Genomic DNA, 10,519 nt, shown 5'->3' with positions numbered 1-10,519 from the left:
TTGTTGGGAAATGAATTCTGGATGAGATCTCTGAGTGGCGAGGCGAGATGCGGTCGGATTAGGCCACAGCGGCCAAGGAAGAGACGAGGTGGTGTATCACATGTTGTGGCGCTACGAGGCTTGGCCTGGCCTCCATATATCGTCACAACACGAGCGGCTTGAATTTGGTAGTTATGCTTGATGGCCTTGCAGAGCTATATATTTAATTCGATCCAGAAATATATATCTAGCTGGCGTAGTTGTACGCCCCCTTGGCAGCACCGTAATTTTGCTTACAGGCATATAGAATCGAAACAAGCCACCCTGAGAAGGTAAAAACTCTTAATTAGTACGTCTACTCGACAATTCGAACCGCAATAGAAATAACGAAGAACTCTCCAGAATATCGGAATAGCTCCAAGTAGGAGAAAGGAGGAGGATTATCAAAGAAACGGAACTGCAGTACGCACCTCAACCTCCCCCGTCACGCCAACGAGGACATTCCCTCAAAGACGCGAAATAGCCCTGATTCTACCTGACAGTTGGCTGGCTTCCCGCCGTAAAGCCCCCCGGGGTTGAAATAGATCTGTAGATATAGCAGGGTAAGTGCATAGATGAGAAAAAGTAGGTGAATTGAATTAGCAGGTGGTGGGTCTTGCAAGATTATATAACTTGCATCCAATAATGGAACGAATGATACCCTGGTCATTTACCACGTTATCGTTATCTAGTAACGACTTCGTCGTCGTGGTTGTCGTTGATTTGGTTGTAAACAGTTCGACCAGTAATCCATTGCCCGCGCTCGAGATAACATGTTTCAACTTCAAGAGTCCCCAGTGAGTTAGCTGTGGTTTTGTCTTGGGCGATTACAAGTAGGGTCTAGGATTTGCGTGCATTCATTATCTGCGACAAATATATAGAGCAACAGGTTTGGCGTCCATCTTTCATTACTGGACCACGAAATGTCTTGTCTCGGAGAGAAAGAGGGTTGGTTGTGACGCGTGGTCGGCAGCAGATAGCTAGTATTCCACGACCCAGAAATAGTCTTCAATATGTAAGGGCTTAGCGACTAGAAAAAACACCTACATAGAGGACAGCCTGCCAGTTTGTTCAGGAGCAAACTCTGGACAGACGACACTGGGCCCTTCACATCAATGTTTAATGGGGCTCCCCAGACAGATCATGATCAGTGTGTTGGTTGAAATACAAGGTCAGGTCAGTGAATGAAGGATTGGACCATGATAGGCAGGAACACTTCCCTCTTGCGTCTAAGCGCACTCCACGACAGTGAGACTTGACAGAGAGGCTCGCGGCGTGGCTTGGCAACTGGTGGATAATCGTCCAATCCGATCGAGCCCTAACTCAACGACCAACGACGGGGTTCATTTGAAATTGGTGATCAAGGGTTTGATTCCTCGGCTCCACTTCCCTCTCCTTGGCTGTCCAGCCCCTATCGAAGAGCGAGCTCCAAATATCACCTGAATATCCCACCAGAGCCGTGAACACCCTATGTTTTCTGCCACTCTTCCTTTGCCTGCCTTTGCCTGCGTGCTCCCTCCTTATCGTGAAAAGAAGAGCCCAAACCACCACCCCGGATGGCTGGCGCAGAACTGCCAGAAGGGCTGAAAATGTTTGTTCGCTAATTCTCCCCATCCATTCATTTCCAAAAATTCTTCGCCACTAATCTGCGTCTGCCAGTATATTGGTCCTCGCAACCGCCCTCTCTCTCATTCCGCACTTGAGCCACCTCTGGTGGACGAAAACCATTGTCGGCCTTTCAACATTCTTCGCCCTTTTGAATGGGCTTCTTACTACAGATGGGCTATTCACCTTCATCCGCACTTTCACCCGGAAGCCTGATGAACATGGACCTTTCATCCGCAGTCCCGTCAGCAATGAGGACTGGCTCAATTTTTTGCAAAGACCCGTTAGATTTCTGTCACTTTTGGCCATGTGAGTACAGCTCTGCACAGCTCTGCTCGCCTTGAATGGCAGGCAGTTAGCTAGATCCCTTTCTATCTCTCCGACCCGCCCCGGAAAATGACTCCTGAAAGTAATAAACGGCTGCATAGAACCATGGTCCCCTTAAGCTTCCTCCGCATGATCATGTACCACTCGACTGGAAGCAAGTGGGCTAAGGCAGCGGCAGTCATCATCCATACCATCTTCTCCATCTTCGCCCTCCTCCCCCAACTCGACTTGATGATCTCCGAGACCCCTCAGATGGGTCATGGTGACCTGGTCATCGACATGTTCTTCATGCCAATCTGGTCTGCAAACATTCTGTTGGCAATGCTCGCGGCCATCCTCCCCGTCTACTTCCAAACTCGTCAAGGCGCCCGTTTACGAGGAACCAACAATCCCCCTGCACTTACATACACCGGGCTCTTCAGTGACGTTTGCCTTATCCTTCAAATCGCCATGTCTTGGAAATTTTGTACCTCCTGGCCGTGGCGCATCGAGCGGATCAGTCAAGTAAGCTGCGGCAGCCGCTGCTTCTTATTCCCCTACTCGGTGGTTTGAAGTTGTGCGGTGGGATGATTGGCATATTGTCGCTTATCTGGGGTTCGCTCTAGGGCAGTGTGTCGTGTTTTGTTTGCCGCTGTGGACTCGGTATAGAGGTGGTCCGCAAAAACTGCCTCTATTCAAACAAGGCTTGGCCTAGTTGGTCTTGTCGAGTCGTATAAGCCAAAACGGATGCAATGCCACTTCCTTTAAAACGTATTGAACAAATGGATGGAATTTTAAAAATTACTTGAATTTACACTGGACTAGTTAGCTACAACTGGAAGCAACGTCTCCAGAGGAAATTAGAGAAATAAAGTTTAACTTGAACGCCTTACTGTCAGCTTGTCACCTCTAGGACCTCTATGAAACTATTTTACCAGAGATACTTTATATTTTAACTTGTTACAGCGGGTGCCCTACCTGTTCATTGGAATTTCCTTATTAGGGCCCTTAGCCTCAACCACTAGCATGCTGTTATGATTAGCCATATCCTCTAATCAACGCAGTAAATGGCAGTACACAAACAATGTGTAATCACTTAATTTAGTATTTGTCCTTGTACGGGGAAATGGATATATATAACTTAACTGAACAAACCAATCCAATTTCTGACCTTTCTTGGTATATGTGCGTGGTGGCTCCGGGCTTGGCCACCCTGGACATCACAGGACAATTTGGGTCTGGACTAGAAAAGTGGAAGGAACCACAACAGGCAGTTATCAGGAATGACTTCGTCTGCTCGCTGCAATTACAAATCAGATAGCCCTAATTTATAGATGAGATCATAGGACGTTGGCTCGACCACTACTACTACGACTCAGGCGCGGGGTTTCATAGCGCTAGAGAGAGGCTTGATCATTGACACCAAAAGGAAGGATGGCTCTTAAATAGTAGTGGTTCCTGGGGTATTGGCAAGCGGTGATGGGGTCTTCAAGGTTGCTTTTGGAGCCGGAAAAGTTGACTTTCTCCCTCGAAGGGACAGACTACTGTTGGATGAGGTCTGTACCTGTTGGGCCTTTTATTAATGAGGTTTGAGCCGCACTACGCTTTGTGTACGAAATTGGTTATGCATTAGGACATTTTGTACATACTTCCAATACAGAATCATAAGAAGATATGACTTTATAATAATATCTTCATTGACACGATAAGTTGTCCCTGACACCGCTCACTATTGTTAACATTGCCCAAACACCTCGCTAAACGCCAAAAGCAAACCCCATTGCCCGAACGCATAGTTCGAAATCTCGTCTCGCAGTTGCAGCCCATACCCGTGACAGTCCATGGTATCTCGCACCCTGTAAGCCCCTGCACAACAGCACGACTTCGCGCTGACCACCAGAACAAAAATAACTCTCTGGTCCAGCTCCGCCTCAATTTGACCTCTTCTCATCAACGGGTGACGGCAACGACGAAGCAGGCGTATACGCCGGCGGCGCCGCATCCGAGTCACAGTCGCCCGAGTAATCGTTCGGCGATAGGTCCTCGGCAGAGGACTCGGAGCTATAAGTCCTCGTAGGCAGCTCCGCAAATCCGCGGGCCTGCACATGTGCCCGGCCCTTCACGTCGCCGCGTTCAATGTCCAGATTGCCATATTCCTGCGGACTCGTGGGAGGAGTAGCTGCAACCGCACCACCACCAGCGCTCGCAGCAGCGATAATCTCAATCGGGAGATCGGGACAGCTAAACTCATTCGTCTTCCCCACGCACTCGAAAACAAACGACGCGCATAGTCTGTACCGCCGACTGATGTTAAACGTTGCAAAGGAGACAATCTCATGCCTCAGGACAAGCAATCCAAAAACCTGCGCGAGATCCATCGTCCCGGACACCGGCATCCCCAGCGCCGTCCGCGAGAGAACCTCGATCTTCTCTTCGATCTCCGCGGACATCGATCCGACGAGTGAGGGTGTCGCCCGTGCACCCGTCTCGCTAACCACGTAGATATTCAAACTCTGCAACAGAATCTCCGGCGCAAGCGCGACCGAACTATCCTCCATAAACGGCGTGACATCCAGAGAACACGTCAACGGCTCCGCCTGGATAAGTCTCGTCGGATACTGGAACGTCGCCTTGAAGCTAAACCGCGGTAACTGGCCCGGGGAAAGCCAGCTCGAGATCTTCTCGCTGACTTTTAGCGTGCGCCCGCGGTTCTCCATGTGCAGCAGCTTACTCCGGATCGTGAAAAGCTGCTCCCTCTCGTGCCGATACGTCGCGGACTCTTGATCGTTGGGCGTGATCGATTTCGCGAGCGCGGGGAGGAAATTCAGCTTCGCTGTTTCGGTATACAGCGCCGCCCCCTTCTTGCTCCCGAAGATCCCACCCGCGGGCTTGAGAACCGTCGCCTCGAGCCGATAATCAATCCAGCACTCCAACTTCCGACTCGCGTCCCCCGTACTCAGCGCAAAGCTCGGCGGACACATGTGGCCCGCGTCATTGCGATATGGGACCTTTTCCGGCCACCGCGACGAAGCGGACGCTGTCGGCTGGACATGGTTCGGGAAATTAAACTCAAACGGCCACTCGTAGGATCCCGGAGCGAGATTCTCCCCGTTGGAGTGTTGGCGCAGGATGCGCTCCTGTTCGAACAGGATGCATTTGCTTCGGTAGGTTGCGGCGGGCGCGCCGGTGCCCTTTACTTTTTGGATCTTGGCTTTGGACCGTGCGGTGAATGTGATTTTTACGGCTGAGAGGGGGATGGGCGTTGAGGTTTGGAACTTCACCGTCCCTGTTACGGGGTCCGTGCCTAGGTAGCAGGTTTTTTGGCTGGGGATGTTGATTGTCAGGCCCATTGCGTTGGTCGTTGAGCTGTGCGATCGGTGGAAGGTCAGCTGGCTGGTTCAGTGCGGCCAGGAAGGCATCCAGGCATGCATTCGCGGATGTGGAGGACTCATCGAGAAAGAGCAGAAACTCTCGAGCCGAATCTCGCTGCCTGGGGCGCTGTGCGTACTTTATAAGAGCTTAGATTACAGCTTACTCGCGGCTCGCAAAACGCGCCCTGAAAACGGATTCTCCAAAGTCCCTGAAATGGAGAGTCACACCAATCACACCGCACCGTCGAAACGAATACGTGAAAGTTTCCTCAGGCTGCAGGATATTTTTCGGGTCTGATGGGGCGACCTTTCCGTCGCTAATTTTAGAGCCAAGGGCTCTGAACATTGTTATTATTGGTTGGTTTGCCTCGTATATTCCTGGTTGAGTTGGGGTCCAGACTCGGTCGGGGTTGGACTCGAAGGACAGGGCACTTCGTATTCTTTGGCTCCAGGTCTTTTGCTCGTATTGCTGAATGAGGGTCTGTTTTGGAAGGAAGGGTTTGGAACTTGTCCATCTTTTCGTTGTTCTAGATCAGAAGCTTAATTAGGTGGATTTTAGGTTGGGGCGACATTTGTTACTGGTATATATCTAGGGCAAAGACTACTGAAATTGTGAAATCGAAGTTTGCGCATCAGACATTGATATTATTGATTAAAAGCCTTTGTAGAATAATCCACCCCTTGTAAAATAAACCCGAAGGACCGTCTTGTCTCGATCATCGCCCGCTCGATCGCTGATGAAGGGATTGTAAAGACTCGAAACTACAGAGGCCATGAGTCAGCAACCTCTCATTTCGTTCGCTCGGGATAATATCGGCCTAGCAGTGACATACATAGTAGTACAGGTCATAACATCGTCAAAACTCATCGTTGTCGCTGTCGCTGTCATCTAGCGGAAACAGCTGAACCGCCCAAACGAGATCCGGAACGGGGCGCGGCGCACGCCATGTCTGTCGGCGACGATGCCGCCGCCTAAGAATTGTTAGTTCGAGTTGCAAGATTTCTACAAGGCATTTTCGAGTTGGAGTAGGAGATCGATACTCACCAGCACGCTTCCCACCCCAGTGCTTAGTCCACATGAGAGGCATTTTGGCTTGTTTGTCTGTTGGTTGTTTGTTTGTTCGGACTTGAATGTGGATGTAGAGATGATTATTTTGCTTGTGATAACCGGAGAATTCTTCTCAACGGTCGACGAGCTTAAATACCCCAGTGAAGTCATATGGTGCTGCTGCTGGACCCTGAAAGAAACCGGTTGGCGATGGGGATGACGTAGCTGGCGTCGGACGTAGGCCAAGAATGATCTGCGGTGCCACACACACAGCCACGGCAGAGGTACGTATGTATATCGTCGGAGTGGGTTCTTTCATTATTTCTAGAGCAGACTGGAATATCTAGATTCCAGATACGGTGCTTACTGAGGTGTGGTTGCCACATGGACGTGCAAGACAGGGTTGTGGGGTCGTATACTTGGAGTCAATTTCCTGGTATATTATTAGAAGCAGGGACCTAAAATCCCGCTCTTAATGTTCTTTGAACTTGCAACATCTCGAAAGGCGATCTTGGCTACTCTGTCTACTCTGTCTACTCTGTCAGAGATACCCGCCAGTATACCGAACAATGAAGTATTGAGATCTGTCTCTTTCTTTGGAAAATGCGAAACCAGAAAATCGATTCACGCCTCTAATATATCAACACAACGCCAGGCTCTATGCACAGTAGTAAGGAAACGAAAATGAGGGGGAGGGAAAGAAAGGCTCTAAACCAAAATACCCACACCCTCTAGACCCTTATACTTTACTCTCCCCTTTACTGCTACTAAAAACCCTCCGAAACCCCCTCCCATCGCCCCTCCTCACAACCCCCGCAACAACAAACAACGCCACACCAACCACCCACTCGGCAAAAAGAACCCCCAATGCCCTCCCAAGATGCGGATTACAACCCTCCGTCCAAATCTGCAGCAACACCTCATAAAGCTCGTGCGCCGGCATGACATACCCCAGTCTATAAACCCCCGGCGAAAGCTCAAAGGGGGAAATCGTACTCGAGACATTGAGAATCACCCAGGTGAGAACAAAGAATGGCGCGAACTGCATCGGGATGATCGCGATCACAAAGTCGATGAGCATAAAGTGGATGTGGCTTGCGAGCCAGATGGCCATCCAGGATCGGGCGAATTGCGAGCCGGTCACGGGCCAGGATTCGCGGAAGGACCAGATGTAGCCGGTCATGACGAGGGCAGACAGACATGTATAGACGAGGGAGATGCCGAAGCGGAGGAGGGTTGCTTTTGGTGCGGGGAGGGCGGGTTTGTTCTGGGCCCAGATGCCGTTCAGCGCCATGATGAAGAAAAACTGGATGATTATCGGCATCACCATTGAGACGGTGTTGTAGTAGAAGCGCGTGCCCTGGGGCATGGGGTTGAGGTCTGTTGATGAGGCAGAGATGGGGGAGAGGATTGCTTGTGCGATCGAGGGGTCAGAGACGTTGATTGTGGCAAGGGCAGCGGTGCCGTTAATCTGTCTGTACGCGGCTGCAGCGCCCTGCGCGAGCCCGTCGAGCATTGAGGATACTGCTTGCGCAGTTGAGGGGTATCTGGCGCTACTCCAGATGTATCCAAGAGCCTGGGAGCTATCATAGTCGCGGGCTCCCTCCGACGAAGCCAGTGCAGCGGATAATCTCGACGAGGCATCCCGGCTGGAATATATAGCACCCCAGTATCCGCCCTTGCAGACAGCTTCCTGAACGTCTTGCGGTGCCGGGTATTCTGCTGGGGAGTGCTGATGAAGGGTTGGAAACTCGGGCCCTCGCATCTGATTGTAGGCTGCCATGACAGACTGCCCAACCTCACCACCATCGTAGTCGACAAACAAGAACTTCAGTGCGCTGTATCGTAAAGTGTTGTGATAGGCTGTGCCGTACAGGTAGCTCATGTTGGCGAGAATGAGCAGCTGCAGCATGACAGCTGCGCCGGTAATGGCTATAAGGAATGGCTTTAAGCCAGTCATTGTCGGGTGTGTGTAAATGAGCCCTTTTAGGAAATAAAAGGTGGTGGGAAAGATGATAGAGAGATGTGCGAAAAGGCCTTCTCATCATACGGTACTATATAGGGGTGGGGGGACATATAAAGTTCTCCTAAAGTCGGAGGTCGGGCTAGAAGGCGCCGACATCCCCTAACTCCGAGCAAACATGCTCTGTAGAAACTGCTCTCCCGATTATATAGCCCGGTCCTTGCCAGCCATCTCGGAGATCCGCAGGTTCCGCTGAGGTAAGCGGAAGTGGTCCAGTGACCATACGGAGTAGGATCATCAAGCTTCATCACGGCTCTCGCGTGCCGGCACGGCGATCTGCCGTTGATTACCTCAAGGGGTTATTATAATTTTCTGGAATATATAGCGTAGGTTAGTAGATGTATGTGAGTCTAGTCGGTGGACCCATCGAACCAAATTCTTTAAAAGCACATGCGAGGCCTGCATTTGCGACTATTAACCTGGGAAGCACGTGTATTACTCCTGGCAGTTGTTTATATAACCTCCCTTTTCAGTTCTTACAGATGCCACTAAACGTAATCGTCGTCGGTGCAGGCCTTGGTGGTCCGGGCGCCGCCATAGCCCTCCACTGCGCCGGGCACAACGTACAGATTAGCATCATTCAGCCCAACCCACCAGCCCTCTCCTCTCCTCCCGGAACACATTTCTAACATCAAACGAACAGGTTCTCGAAAAATCAAGCTTCCTCAACGAAGTCGGCGCAGCAATCCACGTCGCACCCAACGCCACGCGCATCCTCAAGGCCTGGGGATGCGACCTTGAGTGGTTGAGGCCGGTGCATTGCGAGAAGTTGCAGATCTGGGATGCTAGGGGAAATTTGATTCGGACGCCGATTGTAGGTTCCATTTCTTCTGGGTTTGGGTAACCTTGCTGATGATAGTAGGTCACGAAGGAGTATCAAACTGCTTTAGGTGTACACGATGAATGGGTTCTTACCCACAGGGTGGACTTACACAGTGCACTGCGGGCAACTGCTGCTCGGGTGGTTGACGGGCGGAAGATTCGGATTCAATTGGCGGCGCGTGTCTCGTCTGTCGTACGTCGCCCATGCATCAGTGCTCCTTGAACCTGAAGCAATGGCTGAAGAATGAACGTGGGATGCAGACGCAGGAGAAGTCCTCCTCGAAGACGGTACCAAGTACACCGGCGAGCTCATCGTAGGCGCCGACGGTATTCACGTAGGCTACCCTGGATACAAACCACTTCCTATAAAGCAAAGCAGCCAGTCCCGCTCCCCGGCAAGGATACAGCACGAGGCGTCGGTCGTGCGTGGCGAAGACGTGCACGCCGTCAAGGCTGATTTTCGTCATGAGATTGGCTGCTAGTGCGTTCTCTTGCATCTTGCTAACAGGGACGAGGAAGTGGAAGCATTTTTGGCCCGTGCTTATGCTCGTTCGGTCTGGGCCGATTATGGCGTGGAACTTCTCAACGTCGCTAGGATCTTTCCGTCTGATCCTGGCACGAACGAGAGCCATGACGCCTCGTGGCATAATGCAGGGAGCGTAGAGGAGCTCCTCGATACCTTCCAGGATTTCAGCGACGAACTTCAAGAGATGTGTCGTATGGCAGAAGACGTCAAGCTGTGGAGCCTGGCGGCTCGCGACCCCGCGCCGACGTTTGTTCGCGGAAAGCTGGCGCTCATCGGGGATGCGGCGCATCCAATGCTTCCTCGTACGGTGCCCAACATGCACCGCTGTATCCTATGATCATGATATGATCATGATATAACCATCCAAGCGCGGACAGACCAAGGCCAAGGCGCCGCGCAGGCGTTCGAAGACGCGGCTGGCCTCGCAAGTGTGCTACCAGAAGCCACAACCGTACACCGGCTCCCAGAGAGACTGGACCTCTACAATCGCCTACGGTATGCGCATGCAGTGACGGTCATGATGATGTCGCGGACGGCGGACGAGCGGCGGGAGGAGATGCTTGGTGAGCTCCGTCGATTAGTCCCTGGGGCGGTCTCGCCGGAGTGTATGTTTGGCTACACGTGGACGTCGGATCCGGTTGGGGAGGCGAGGAGGGTTGTTGAGGTGTCGTGATAGGGAGTGATCTAAAGTTAGCGGGTAGTGCGATGGGCGTTAGATAATAGAAGGATGGTCGCGAGTTATTAAGCGGAGATCATAACTGGGCAGGGCCCGGAGGTCTGAGTTAGGGCTACGGAGGCTA

The 10,519-nt window shown here is 51.6% G+C and overlaps 4 protein-coding genes across 4 annotated transcripts; 2 read left to right on the top strand and 2 right to left on the bottom strand.

The window, feature by feature from the left end:
- Positions 1 to 1,465: 1,465 nt before the first annotated feature.
- On the top strand, positions 1,466 to 2,592 carry BJX68DRAFT_231667 (uncharacterized protein). The gene is made up of 3 exons (XM_071039373.1): positions 1,466 to 1,609; positions 1,678 to 1,932; positions 2,052 to 2,592. Exons 1-3 carry the CDS (start codon positions 1,575 to 1,577, stop codon positions 2,500 to 2,502), a joined length of 741 nt encoding a protein of 246 aa, XP_070901817.1. The 5' UTR covers positions 1,466 to 1,574; the 3' UTR covers positions 2,503 to 2,592.
- A 947-nt stretch (positions 2,593 to 3,539) lies between these two features.
- BJX68DRAFT_231666 (uncharacterized protein) lies at positions 3,540 to 5,083 on the bottom strand. The gene has a single exon (XM_071039372.1). The coding sequence runs from the start codon at positions 4,908 to 4,910 to the stop codon at positions 3,861 to 3,863; it is 1,050 nt and encodes a 349-aa protein (XP_070901816.1). The 5' UTR covers positions 4,911 to 5,083; the 3' UTR covers positions 3,540 to 3,860.
- A 1,794-nt stretch (positions 5,084 to 6,877) lies between these two features.
- BJX68DRAFT_231662 (SNG1 family protein) lies at positions 6,878 to 8,374 on the bottom strand. Its single transcript, XM_071039371.1, has one exon. The coding sequence runs from the start codon at positions 8,306 to 8,308 to the stop codon at positions 7,088 to 7,090; it is 1,221 nt and encodes a 406-aa protein (XP_070901815.1). The 5' UTR covers positions 8,309 to 8,374; the 3' UTR covers positions 6,878 to 7,087.
- A 479-nt stretch (positions 8,375 to 8,853) lies between these two features.
- On the top strand, positions 8,854 to 10,392 carry BJX68DRAFT_264304 (uncharacterized protein; the record flags this gene model as incomplete). The annotated part of the gene is made up of 6 exons (XM_071044935.1): positions 8,854 to 8,934; positions 9,015 to 9,185; positions 9,234 to 9,405; positions 9,455 to 9,655; positions 9,713 to 10,021; positions 10,088 to 10,392. 6 exons carry the CDS (start codon positions 8,854 to 8,856, stop codon positions 10,390 to 10,392), a joined length of 1,239 nt encoding a protein of 412 aa, XP_070901814.1.
- Positions 10,393 to 10,519: the final 127 nt, after the last annotated feature.

Source organism: Aspergillus pseudodeflectus (assembly GCF_044049435.1).
Source record: "Aspergillus pseudodeflectus strain CBS 756.74 chromosome Unknown BJX68scaffold_10, whole genome shotgun sequence".
Classification (NCBI taxonomy): domain Eukaryota; kingdom Fungi; phylum Ascomycota; class Eurotiomycetes; order Eurotiales; family Aspergillaceae; genus Aspergillus; species Aspergillus pseudodeflectus.
This window is presented reverse-complemented; position numbering and strand designations above follow the sequence as displayed.